At 33.4% G+C, this 14,847-nt stretch overlaps 1 protein-coding gene across 1 annotated transcript in view; it reads right to left on the bottom strand.

The window, feature by feature from the left end:
• Positions 1–8,985, bottom strand: part of LOC145332693 (uncharacterized) — a 109,714-nt gene extending 100,729 nt beyond the window's left edge. The window contains exons 1-3 of the mRNA XM_080177711.1: positions 8,903–8,985; positions 4,212–4,307; positions 3,661–3,704 (exon numbers count right to left, since the gene is read on the bottom strand). Coding sequence (XP_080033837.1) covers positions 3,661–3,704; positions 4,212–4,307; positions 8,903–8,975 — 213 coding nt within the window. The 5' untranslated portion in view covers positions 8,976–8,985. The remainder of the gene's footprint in view (positions 1–3,660; positions 3,705–4,211; positions 4,308–8,902) is intronic.
• Positions 8,986–14,847: the final 5,862 nt, after the last annotated feature.

Below are 14,847 nucleotides of genomic sequence, written 5' to 3'. Positions count from 1 at the left end.
TCAGAAATTTCCACATATAATTGGATTCTTTAAAAGGGGTAATATTGTTTATCATCCTTATACTATCATTTAAAATTCCTGGGTTTCAAAAATTTATCTTCTATTGGTCTATCCCTGTACACCCTAGATATTCTAAAAGTAGTGTATGACATGCTGACCTTAAACTTTCCCATTTATTTGTGAGGTTTGTCAGGGAGGGAGGGAACATTGGGCTGTTTGATACACTAGTCCCCAAAGTTTTATGATAACGTTATCTTATACAATTTTGGGAACTTTTATTGAATTTTAATTGGTTCATTGTTCATATGTTTCCACCACTAATAATGATTTTTGTTTTATCATTGGGGATGAAAATCAATTTATCAGCCATTGTCTTATCCCTTTAGATCCCTGGAGGTTAGTATATGTAAAATATATGACGCACAAATTTGCGTAATCTCTCAAATATTTTTATATGTTGGAGTTCATAAAAATACGCAAATATTTAATATTTTTTCATTGCTTTGAAGGTGGGAAACAGAAAAATAGCCTGAAACCAACCCAGACATAAAAAATGAAATAGCATAAAGCCATCTAATGACCTATTTAAAGCTTCCCTGACCTAGAGAACTTATAAATTACGTTGTCTGCTAAACAAAAACCTTACTACTTTATGAGCTCTGTATTTGAAGGGGCAAAGAGAGGGAAAATAGCTTAAAACATACTAAGACTTGAAACTGAAAATACTAATGATAGAACCCAATCGGTTCAGTAGTTATCGAAATCTTAATATTCAGACAAAAAAAACCTCACTACTCTATATAACAGGATAATATCTTAAAGTTAGAATTACATAGCATTATTTTGTTGCAAATATTAGAAATCTGCTAAAGCCTATGAACACCTTTATTTTTAGACATTTCGTTAGGTCACTATTTTGTTGCAAAGCATAAAGCTACTACTAAACATATATATGACTAATTTTAAACAATTTTTGAAACACATAGCCTACTGCTACAATAGATAGATGGATAGATAGATAGAGATTAAAATATGTTTTTGAAAGTTATGTTTTGTCACGTTTTAAAATCACGTTTGAAAACGCAAGACTAAGAGATAGATAGATAGATAAATAGATAAATGGATATTGGATAAATAGTTCAAGAGATAGATATATAGATTGATATATAGTTAGATAGGTAGGTTGATAGATAGATAGAGATTAAAATATGTTTTTTAAAAGTTCTGTTTTGTCACGTTTGAAACATAGGCATTGGAAAAAATCCGTAAAACTAAGATGAGAGAGAAAGAGAGAGAGAGAGAGAGAGAGAGAGAGAGAGAGAGAGAGAGAGAGAGAGAGAGAGAAAGAGAGAGCAAAAAAATGTAATGTAGAAAATGACATATATGTTTTTGAGATATGTTTTGTCACATTTGCATTCAAATTTGGAAAGGTGAAAAAATGAATAAAGGCGTTAAAAAAGATAGATAGATAGATAAGATTACATATAAAGCAATGTCCTGTTATATTTCCTTTTTAAAATAGATAGATAGAGAAAAAGTGTTAGAGAAAGAATTAGAAAAAGTAACATTTTTTACTCATTTTGCAATTTTAACAGGGGATAAGATAAAAAGAGAAATAAAGAGAGCAATCATAGACGTCAAAGGGGATGGAGAGGGGTAAAGAGGTGTTTACCCCACTAAAATCTTTAAAAGTTCATTAGATATTTCTCCTCAAACTTAGAAACCTAATAGAAAGAAAGATTGAGAGAGAGAGAGAGAAAGCAAAAAATTGTAGAAAATAACATTTCTGTTTTTAGCTAGGTTATGTCACTTCTTTACTATTTTCCATTTACAGTGTAGCTAATGAAACATCTTATCATACATATTGAGAGAGTAAACTAGATTTCAATTTACAGTTAAGACTATGAAACTTGTATTATATAAGTAAAGAGAATAATCTAATTTCTATTTTTTGCTAGATTTCGGAAATTCTTTACAACTAAGTTTTTAATTTACAGTTAAGACTATGAAATTTGAGTTATATAAGTAAATATAGTAATATAATACTGTTTTTAGCTGAGTTCTTTACTATTTAGTTTTCAATGTACAGTATAGTTAACGAAACTTCGTATCATACTTATTGAGAAAGTAAACTATATTTCAATTTACAGTTAAGACTACGAAACTTGTATTTATAAGTAAAAAGAGTGAGATATAATTTTGTTTAGCTAGGTTCTTTACTATTTAGTTTTAAATTTACAGTATAGTTAATGAAACTTCGAATTATACTTATTGAGATAGTAAACTATATTTGAAATTACAGTTAAGACTATGAAACTTGTATTTTATAAGTAAAGAGAATAATCTAATTTCTGTTTTAGCTGGTTTCTTTACTATTTAGTTTTTCATTTACAGTGTAGCTAATGAAACATATTATCAAACATATTGAGAGAGTAAACTAGATTTCAATTTACAGTTAAGACTATGAAACTTGTAATATTTAAGTGAAGAAACTAATTCTGTTTTTAGCTGGGTTCTTTACTATTTAGTTTTTCATTTACACCTCATATCATACATATTAAGAGAGTAAACTAGATTTTAATTTACAGTTAAGACTATGAAACTTTTATAATTTAAGTAAAGAGAGTTATCTAATTTCTGTTTTAGCTGGTTCTTTACTATTTAGTTTTTCAATTTACAGTATAGTTAATGAAACTTCGTATCATACTTATTGAGATAGTAAACTATATTTCAATTTACAGTTAAGACTATGAAACTTGTATCATATAAGTAAAGAGAATAATCTAATTTCTATCTTTTAGCTGGTTTTTTAGAAATTAGTTTTCAATTTACAGTGTAGTTAATGAAACTTCGTATCAAACACATTAAAAAGTAAACTAGATTTAAAATTACAGTTAAGACTATGAAACTTGTATTTATAAGTAAAGAGAGTGATCTAATTTCTTTTTTTAAACTGTTTTTTAACACAACTTTGCTATTCAACTTTGCGCTCGGCCCCCTAGCCCCCTAACCTAACCTAACCTAAAAATTGTAAAAACATCATTTTAAAAATTGTAAAAACAATATTAAAAATTGTAAAAACAATATTAAAAATTAATATTAAAATTACTTAAATAAATGTCCTAAGGCTAACATAGGTTAGGTTAGGTTATAGGCCAGAGGGTCGAGCGCTGCGGCCATGACCTTTATTACTTTTGGAGAATAATTTTTCTTAAGAACCTACTTTTCTTAACTAAATGTCCTGAAGCTATTTTGTCCTAAAGCTACTTTGTCTGAAGCTACTTTGTCAGAAGCTACTTTGTCCAAGATCCCTAGTAGACACCAAGAAATCAAGATTTAATAGAAGTATGCACAGTTTAAAGCCCCCGACATGTTCATATAACTTTAGGTACCAGTGTAATTTACAGTCCAATGTACCCTTCCTACCAATATATATAAAGTGAAAATGAATGCATTATTAATTGGATCTTACACCAGATATTCATGTTATATGATAGAGTGAACTTTAGAGTGGGCTAAAAAAAAAGATATCCCCCATCCCCTTTCCTCCTACCAATAAATGTGGGGGTGAAAATGCAACCTAAATTGATGACACTTTTGCTCCTGTTATATCATCCATGTATATTCTACATACATATATTAAAGTGAATAATCATTTACCTTTATTAGAAGTTGATCTCTAAGTAGAGCCAAAAGAATCTTTTCTATAAAAAAATATTTGTATAAAATTTTTGTGCTATTGTGTCTGTCCATAACGTCCTATGGGAAATGTAATTTAATGTGATTTTGAAGATAAACAGCTAAAATTTTCAGTGAAGATTGCTATGACATATATGCCTCTTTTCTATACATTGTTTATTCGTCTGTCAATCGGCCATGCCTCTACGCTTTTTATTTTTCTTTGATATGACAACTGAAATCTATAATTTCCATCCCATGATTTTATGGTTCTTTGCTACTTATGGATGTTGTCATTCTTGTACCAGGATGAGGTATTGTCGGTTTCATGACATCGCCTCTAATGGGGCGTTTCGTCGTATTTTCCCAGTAGCTTTTGATAGGTTATTTTAGTTTAGTCAAATGTTGATGATAACCCGCAGGATTAGGCAATTGGTCTCGCTGATATCACGATATTACAAAACCGACAATACCCAAATGTTTTAATCCGGCCGATATTAATCGGTTTTGAAGCCATACTGGAAAATAATTACCTAAGACAGAAGAGAAGTTTGTGATCTGATAAATACAGGAAACAATTTCGGTTTTATCCAGAACAGACAATTCTTTCAAAGCCATCTGGGTTACACCTGAAATAGAAACTAGGATTTAGTTCATAAATATGAGATAAGACAATTTAATTCCCCCTCCTCCTTAAATTCATCTGATTTGTACAAACTAAGTGCTTTTTTTTGAGGTTTTAAAGCTATGGCACCCCGCCCTCCAACTTTGGGATTAATTTTTATGGTTTTTTTTGTGCAAGTTTGTCCTGTTTATATTGTTGCAGTTGCTGCGCTTCTTATTGCATATTCTGGAAGAGCATACAGCTTATTTGCTTAGCTTTCAAGGTATCAATACTTCAAGTCTGCAAAAAAGTTTTCTGTAAAAACAAGGATGACACCTTCCATACGTAAAAAAACATAATAATAAAATTTAATATAATTGTTATAATACAATAAGATTACATTTATGATGTCGTTTATTGGTCCATTGCTACTTTTATTTTATGTGATTAGGCGACATAAATATTGGCAATTGTGTCATTTGGAAAAAATTCATGTTGATACTAGGTCTGCTATGACAACTTTTTAAGAATGGTTTAAAGTAAAAAACAAACGTAAATGTTTTATTTTAACAAATTATTAAGGCCATTAAACCGACTTATTACATATTTTGGAAAGATTAATTTAAGTTTTTCTTCAAGAAACTCCAATTCTACTTTTGGTGGTGATTGCCCCTCAATTAAAAAAGAGATTTTTGGGAATGCATTATGTATGGTGATATTTTCATTTTTGGAGGGGGGGGGGGGGTTAGCTCTTTCCAAATTCATTTTTAATAAGTTTGCTCTATAAAGTATTCGTATGGAAGACAAATTTAGTGATTAATTTTTAATTCCCTATGTAAAAACTCCTTGGGTAGCAACTACTTAGAAAAGAATGCCATTTCTAAATTTTTGGTTCAACTTTGTTTAGAGTTCATAATAGGGCATGGGTTCGTATCAACTTAACCCCGCTTGCTTGTTGTCGGAGAGGTTTCGGGTTCAAGTCTCGCCAACACTGCATCATACTAGAGACGGTAAAATCAGCACTCCTGACAGTTTGCACTAATGGTAGGACTAGGGAAAATTCAATAGCTCAAAAATAGGTGCAACACTTTACAATGCACAGTTAAGACTTCCAGACAAAAGGTTGTCCAACTAATAGGTTGATTGTCTGTTGGATGTTGGTAGATAAAGTTTATTGATGGAAAAATTTGACTTACCCAATCTTGAATAAACTTTGCCCCAAAATTTTTATGTTGCCATCTTGTTATGCAAGGGAGGGAGGGGACATTGTGCTGTTTATTAAACTAGTCCCCATAGTTTTTTGATAATGATAATCATTGGCTTAAAAAATTTAGTAACTTTTGTTGAATTTTGATTGTTTTATTCTTTAAGTTCCAACCACTAATCATAATCTACTTAAGGGGTAATTTTGTATGACATCATTGTTGGATATACATCAATTTATCAGCTATTGTCTTATCTCTTTAGATCCCTTTGTTTTTGCTATGAGAAACCCTATCCCGTTTGTTTTTATGCTGCCATCTTGTTTTTTCTATCCGCCATCTTGTTTTTTTTCTATCCGCCATCTTGTTTTTTTTTCTATCAGCCATCTTGTTTCTGCTATCAGTCATCTTGTTTTTGATATCTGCCATTTTGTTTTTGCTATCTGCCATCTTGTTTCTGCTATAAGTCACCTTGTTTTGCTATCTTCCATTTTGTTTTTGCTATCTGCCATCTTGTTTTTGCTATCTGCCATCTTGTTTTTGCTATCCGCCATCTTGTTTTTGCCATCCGCCATCTTGTTTTTGCCATCCGCCATCTTGTTTTTTGCTTTGGTAAACCCTATCCCGGTAGCTAGCAGTCAAAAGATAAAAGTCAGGTAGAGAACTTCTCAATGGGATTTAAACTCAAATCTTCAGGTTAGTCCCGCAATCCGGACAAATTTTGCCATTTTTAAAAGATACTAATAATTGGTTATCTATCGAATCGTATTATAGACAGCGATCCACGGATATTAAAATGAAAAATTATAATTTTAAAACCACTTTTGATAGACCCAAGGGGCCAAAGGCACAGGCTAACAAAATTGGTATAATTTCAATAATTTTATTATTTAATATTCATGGAAAATTGTCTGTAATACGATGCTATACAAGATTTTTTCAGTTTGGCCGAGAACCGGTTCAAATGCAGCGTATATTTATCGGTTTCGAAGCCATATTGTAAAAGTACTTCCAAACAATGATGGTCTGTTAGTTCATTAAGCTCGAGCGATCTGGTTCTCCTTTTTCAGTGAAGCGCCTCATAAGTCTAAGGAAGGTTAATAACTATTTTGGAGAAGGGTACCACCACATTCCGAAAACAAGGAGTTCAGTTTGTTTATTATTTGTTAATTAAGATATATTGGGATAGTTTTAAGCTATATTAGGGCCCTTTCTCCCAACATGCGAGGGATGAAGCCGCTATAAACATGAAAAAAAAAATGCTGTATTGATACAACGTTCAATTCTTATTTCTCTTTGTATTGGGTTTAAAAGGTCAGCTTTAGATAGATAGATAGATAAAGTTTTATTGAATATAGATAGATAGATACAGTATGATTCTAGATGTATTGATAGTTGACATATATACATTATATATTTGTGGCATGCACAGGTTTTTCACTATAGTGGTGTATATTTGTGCGTGGAATTGAAGAAAATAGGCCTCTCTCAAATTTTTGTTTCATTGAGTGTTTTTATTTGTAGGGGTGGGGAGGGGGAGATATGTGAAATCTCATCCTGCACACCTAGGGATATGAATATGGACAAAATACAAGAATTAGCAGAGATCTAAATGGATAAGACAACGGCCGGTAAATTAATGTACATCCCCATTGATGATACACAAAATTACTCCTTCTGTAGATTAAAATTAGTTGTTGAAAAGTTTGAACACTCAACTTAATGAATCAATCTATCAAAATTTCAAAAGAAGTCCTCAAAGCTGGTAAGCCAACGATTAAAAAAACGTTATTATATAGCTTTCGGGACTAGTTTAATAAACAGCCCAATGTCTCCTCCCTCCCTGCATAATTAGACGCTACAAGCTTTAGTGTAAAAGATAAATAACAATTTAAATTGATTGAAAAAATGTTTATTTTGTGTGACTTTGAATTTAGCAAAGTATTTGACAAATTCATTTATCTATTTTTGGCAGATTTTTACAAAAACAAGAATGACAACATACATAAAAACGAAAACAAATAAAATAAATCGTAAATTAACATTTCTTTCCAGGCTAAAACATATGTTTGGTATAAAGAATAATACTTGGATGTTGCACCAGATTTTCATGTACTCTGATAAAGACTGGCTAAAATTTACCACCTTTACCCCACTCCCTTTCCTCCTAAAATATGAATGAACTTACCAATAAACCAGTTTCATGTTAGCAAGCTAAATTGATGAATTTTTCACCTGTCATAATATCCACGTATGTTTATTTTGTGTGACTTTGAATTTAGCAAAGTATTTGACAAAAATAATTTATCTACTTTTGGCAGATTCTTACAAAAACAAGGATGATAACATGCATAAAAACGATGCTCAACAAGTAAAAAATCTAAAATTAACATTTCTTTAATAACATTGAGAGTCAAATAAAAAGATTAGCCTTCAAAATAATCAAATAAAGATTAATACTTGGATGTTGCACCAGATTTTCATATACTCTGATAAAGGCTGGCTACAATTTACCACCTTTACCCCACTCCCTTCCCTCCTAAAATATGAACGAACTGACCAATAAACCAGTTTCATGTTAGCAAGCTAAACTGATGAATTTTTAAACTGATAAAATATCCACGTGTGTTTGTTTTGTGTGACTTTGAATTTAGCAAAGTATTTGACAATTCATTTATCTATTTTTGGCAGATTTTTACAAAAACAAAGATGATGACATAAAAACGATGCTCAACAAATAAAATTAGAAAATTTATAATTTTTTTTAGAGACATATACATATGCTAAAAACATATGTATACACAATTCCCATAGTAATTTATGGCATCTTTTTATAGTCATCTTTCCGTGGATATTAAAATAAGAATATAAGATAAAACCAGTTTTGTTAGCTCCGAGGGGCCGAAGGCCAGTGGTAACAAAACTGGTATTAATGCTATGATCTTTTTTTATTCGTGGAAAATTGACTGTAATACGATGCTGTACATGATTCTTCTGTATGGCTGAGGACCGGTTCTAATCCAGCGGTTAATTAATCGGTTTCGAAGCCATACTGGAAAAGTCTTTAAATCATATGTAAATTAATTGAATGCACAATTTACATATATTATGGACTAATTTTTTATTTAAGCATAATGCAAGAGATGCTACGCTTATGATATCATTACTTAAAAAAAACATAACTTCTCCTACAAAAGTACAAAAGCTAGTTAAAAAACAACATAACCAAAAATGATTGTATGGTAATATATAAGGAATGGCTACGGTTTTAATATAGTAAATCATAATGCAAAGCTTTAAATCAATAGGATGATTCAAACATGACTAGTTTAAAGTTAAATTATGGACCTACGGACTAACAGACCCTAAACGTAGAAAGCTTCGCCTTACAAAAATTTATTTTTGAAGAATTACTAACCATTTTCAGCGTGGCCATTTCTATCCTGGGGATTTTGCCCATTCTGGCTCCATTCCGGCTGCCAGGTCGACATCTTTATACCTGGAACTTTAACATAATCAGAGAAAACTATTATACAGTCAATTAAAAAAGTATTACAGTAAAAAAAAGCACAGCAGATTGAAATCCTACATCCTATTATATAAAGCAGCAAGAATTTTTATCTGTAGCTTAAGATCTCAATAACTACTGAACCAATTGGTACCCTATTTTATTTTAGCTTCACATAGGTCTTGTGGTGATTTTAGGCTATTTAGTTTTCAGATAAAAATCTTTGGATAGTTTTAATCTAATCTTTGAATACAGATCACCTTTTATAATACAAAAGAATGGTAACATGAAATACAGCTGGAATAAATAATGGCGGTAAATAGAGATGATTTAAAAAAATAGACCTCAATGCATTTTTACATAATTTTATATTTCAACACAAACAAATATCTGTGTGTGCTAACAATATAAATTTTGTTCCAGAAATAATAATTATTGAATAATTATTTAAAAATAATAATTTTCTCCGTATTATTATTGGATTAGTTAAAGGAAATAAGGTTTATCTTTAGTAGAAATATCCTCCCAGCCGTTTGAGAGATCGTAAGAAGCCTTTTTGCCAAATATATCCTAAAACCGACGAAATAATTTGAAAATTTGAGAAATCTGTAACAACGTTTACTAGATATCATTAAACATGCAGACAGACACACAGACATTGCACTTTAAATTTTATTTTTGAAAATGAAATAAAAGATTTTTTTTATATTATTCTCTAGGGTTATTTTTCTAGGAAGGGTTGGAGTACCTGCCCTCAAAATAATAGATAAAAACATTCCCAGTACATAAAAAGCTACAACACCATATCGGTCCAGTGGTTATCTAAATTTTTCGATAAACACCCATACAGACAAACATCCTATTACTGTATTAATTCTCACTAACGTTATCACAAGCGAACTGAAACTAGGCTATGCAAGACATTTGAAGCTACGCCTCCATATCGGTCCAGTGGTTATCTTAATCTTTCGGTAAACACACACACAGACAAACATCCTATTACTGTAGTAATCCTCACTAACGTTATCACAACAGAACTGAAACTAAGGTATGCAAGACACATGAAGCTACACCTCCATATCGGTCCAGTGGTTATCTAAATCTTTCGGTAAAGACATTGTAGGGAGGGTTAAGATACCTTCCCCTAAAATATTAGATTAAAAACAGCCCATGAAGAGGCTTCATTGCAAAACAAAGGCAATATCGGTTCAGTGGTTATCTAAATTTTTCGGTAAACACTCGTACACACAGACAAACATCCTGTTACTGTATTAATTCTCACTAACGTTATCACAACCGAACTGAAACTAAGATATGCAACACATTTGCAATCCTCACGCCGCGTTTTGGCGGGTTCTAAAAGCATACAATTACTTAAATATTACAGCAGGGTATCTGGTAACGTTACTTTCCTTTTCATTAAAGTTGGATGCATAGTGTAGCATGTTACAATTTTGATATTTTATGTCAAAAATATGACCAAGGACATTCAAGCTTTTATATTTAATTAAAAAAAGAATTGAGGGAGGGGAGGGGAGTAAAATGCAGAGTAAGGGAGGGGACAATGAGCAATTAATTTAATTTAAGAGTTTTCGCTGAAAAGCAATGAAAACCAGATTTATCTTAAAAATTTGACTGAAATTGTAAAGGGATCATGGTAATATAATTTATTTAAATATTAAATTACCAATACATCACAATGTGGTAAACATTCTGTAATTAATCACTAGAAAAATCATGTTTAGAACTTCGTCAACCGTTCTCATATTTTTTTAATTGCCACCTAAATTCAAGGGGTTCTTAGATAGAAACCCCAACATAATTTGATATAAATTTGAAATAAAGGGTGATTTATGAGACTGTCAAAGGTCTACAGGTCCCGGTTGCTTGTTGTTACAATGTTTTGACTCATTTGTAATTATGGTGATATACCCTACTCCTAAGGTCCATATGCCCTGGGTGCTTGTTGTTACAATGTTTTAACTCAACTGTAACTAGGGTGACATACCCTACACCTAAGGTCCATAGACCTCACTGGGTGCTTGTTGTTACAATGTTTTGACTCATCTGTAATTATTGTGACATACCCTACTCCTAAGGTCCATAGGCCCCGGGTGCTTGTTGTTACAATGTTTTGACTCATCTGTAATTAGGGTGACATACCCTACTCCTAAGGTCCATAGGCCCCGGGTGCTTGTTGTTACAATGTTTTGACTCATCTGTAATTAGGGCGACATGCCCTAATCCTAAGGTCCATAGGCCCTGGGTGCTTGTTGTTACAATGTTTTGACTCATCTGTAATTAGGGTGACATGCCCTAATCCTAAGGTCCATAGGAACAGAGTGCTTGTTGTTACAATGTTTTGACTCATCTGTAATTAGGGTGACATACCCTACTTCTAAGGTCCATAGGCCCCGGGTGCTTGTTTTTACAATGTTTTGACTCATCTGTAATTAGGGTGACATACCCTACTCCTAAGGTCCATAGGCCCAGGGTGCTTGTTGTTACAATGTTTTGACTCATCTGTAATTAGGGTGACATACCCTACTCCTAAGGTCCATAGGAAACAGGTTCTTGTTGTTACAATGTTTTGACTCATCTGTTATTAGGGTGACATACCCTACTCCTAGAGTCTATATGCCCAAGGTGCTTGATGTTACAATGTTTTGACTCATCTGTAATTATAGTGACATACCCTAATCCTAAGGTCCACAGGCCCCGGGTGCTTGTTGTTACAGTGTTTTGACTCTTCTGTAATTATAGTGACATACCCTACTCCTAAGGTCCACAGGCCCCGGGTGCTTGTTGTTACAGTGTTTTGACTCATCTGTAATTATAGTGACATACCCTACTCCTAAGGTCTATAGTCCCTGGGTGCTTGTTGTTACAATGTTTTGACTCATCTGTAATTAGGGTGACATACCCTACTTCTAAGGTCCATAGGCCCCGGGTGCTTGTTTTTACAATGTTTTGACTCATCTGTAATTAGGGTGACATACCCTACTCCTAAGGTCCATAGGCCCCGGGTGCTTGTTTTTACAATGTTTTGACTCATCTGTAATTAGGGTGACATACCCTACTCCTAAGGTCCATAGGCCCAGGGTGCTTGTTGTTACAATGTTTTGACTCATCTGTAATTAGGGTGACATACCCTACTCCTAAGGTCCATAGGAAACAGGTTCTTGTTGTTACAATGTTTTGACTCATCTGTTATTAGGGTGACATACCCTACTCCTAGAGTCTATATGCCCAAGGTGCTTGATGTTACAATGTTTTGACTCATCTGTAATTATAGTGACATACCCTAATCCTAAGGTCCACAGGCCCCGGGTGCTTGTTGTTACAGTGTTTTGACTCTTCTGTAATTATAGTGACATACCCTACTCCTAAGGTCCACAGGCCCCGGGTGCTTGTTGTTACAGTGTTTTGACTCATCTGTAATTATAGTGACATACCCTACTCCTAAGGTCTATAGTCCCTGGGTGCTTGTTGTTACAATGTTTTGACTCATCTGTAATTAGGGTGACATACCCTACTTCTAAGGTCCATAGGCCCCGGGTGCTTGTTTTTACAATGTTTTGACTCATCTGTAATTAGGGTGACATACCCTACTCCTAAGGTCCATAGGCCCCGGGTGCTTGTTTTTACAATGTTTTGACTCATCTGTATTTAGGGTGACATACCCTACTCCTAAGGTCCATAGGCCCCGGGTGCTTGTTGTTACAATGTTTTGACTCATCTGTAATTAGGGTGACATACCCTACTCCTAAGGTCCATAGGAAACAGGTTCTTGTTGTTACAATGTTTTGACTCATCTGTTATTAGGGTGACATACCCTACTCCTAGAGTCTATATGCCCAAGGTGCTTAATGTTACAATGTTTTGACTCATCTGTAATTATAGTGACATACCCTAATCCTAAGGTCCACAGGCCCCGGGTGCTTGTTGTTACAGTGTTTTGACTCTTCTGTAATTATAGTGACATACCCTACTCCTAAGGTCCACAGGCCCTGGGTGCTTGTTGTTACAGTGTTTTGACTCATCTGTAATTATAGTGACATACCCTACTCCTAAGGTCTATAGTCCCTGGGTGCTTGTTGTTACAATGTTTTGACTCATCTGTAATTAGGGTGACATACCCTACTTCTAAGGTCCATAGGCCCCGGGTGCTTGTTTTTACAATGTTTTGACTCATCTGTAATTAGGGTGACATACCCTACTCCTAAGGTCCATAGGCCCCGGGTGCTTGTTGTTACAATGTTTTGACTCATCTGTAATTAGAATGACATACCCTACTCCTAAGTTCCATAGGTCACGGGTGCTTGTTGTTACAATGTTTTGACTCATCTGTAATTAGGGTGACATACCCTACATCAAAGGTCCATAGGCCCCGGGTGCTTGTTGTTACAATGTTTTGACTCATCTGTAATTAGAATGACATACCCTTCTTCTAAGGTGAACACTGGGAAAAATTCTTCAGAAAAACTAAATTATTTTTAATTTTAATTATCTTTTTTTTTTAGTTTATTTAACTATATTAATCCTTGTATTAATCGTCTATGTTTTAAATGTATATGCGTTAAGTATGATATATTTTTTAGAGTGCACATGAGTAAATTTTGCGCTGGAAAGTTGACTATTAAAATTTCATTTCTACAACAATTCTATTTTTATTACATAACATCTCAATAACGAGCTTTCTACAGGAGAAATTGTACTGTAAATATACTATTCAAGTAGCTTTGAAACCCGTCTAAATTCATTTTCCCCATGACACTATTGCCCCCTTTCTCCTATAGTTTACCTTTTCAACGCCTCTATAGATTGTTTTTTTTCGTCTGTCCGTCGGTCACACTTTAAAAGACACAAACCATACGAGACTCGACAAAGTGTCCGACAAAATGAGCCGTGTGACGTCATAAAAGGGAGAGATTGGAGGAGAAGTGGGAAAGGAAACCCCTTAAAAAGAGATGGATCTATTGACGTCACACAGATCATTTTGTCGGTTATCAACCATATTTTTTAAAAGTTTTTTTTTGGATTTTAGTATAATATATATCTTTCTAGACAATCTGCTCAAAAACTAACATTGTCCGTTTGTCCATTCTATGATATGTTTAGCTTCGCTACTTATGGATAATATCTATACTTGTTATTTAATGAATTAATAATGTGTCACATGGGGAATTTTCAGGTGTCTACGATTACTCATCCTGTGCGCTAAAATAGCTAAAAGTTTGTCTATATGTATGTGTGCCTAATAAGATCTCATGAAAATAAATTGATAAAATGGAGGAAATTGTTTCTTTATGCCTTTTGTTCGTTTTAGTATAACCGAGGAAATACGTGGATATATTAACAGGGGAAAAATTGCTAATAAGGACCTAATTTATTGGTCAGTTCCAGTAAAAGGGGATAAGGTAAAGATTGTTTTTTGGGGGGGGGGGTGGAGTCGTTGCATTAGCCAGCTGCGAGCATCACTTTTTTAATGTACACTAATATATAGTGCAACAACCAAGCAAAAATATATCGATAATTTTATGGTTCATGATATAGCAGGGGAGGGGGGAGGGAAATAATCCTTCCACCCTCCTAAGATTAAGGTTTTCTAACGCCCTCCCCCCTAGACAAGAAAGGGAGAGGACATTGGGCTGTTAAATACACTAGTCCCCAGAGTTTTATAGTAACGCTTTCTTATTCGTTGGCTTAACAACTTTGGGGACCTTTATTGAATTTTGATTTGTTGGTTCATAAAGTTAAGTGTACAAACGTTTAAAGCACAAATTGAAATCTACAGAATTTTCTGTATCATCATTGGGGATGTACATTGTACATCAATTTAACGGCCATTGTAC

Source organism: Acartia tonsa, chromosome 11 (genome assembly GCF_053477335.1).
Source record: "Acartia tonsa isolate MP-2025a chromosome 11, ASM5347733v1, whole genome shotgun sequence".
NCBI classification, from domain to species: domain Eukaryota; kingdom Metazoa; phylum Arthropoda; class Copepoda; order Calanoida; family Acartiidae; genus Acartia; species Acartia tonsa.
The sequence above is the reverse complement of the archived record's forward strand: the minus strand, read 5'-3'. Positions and strand labels throughout refer to the sequence as shown.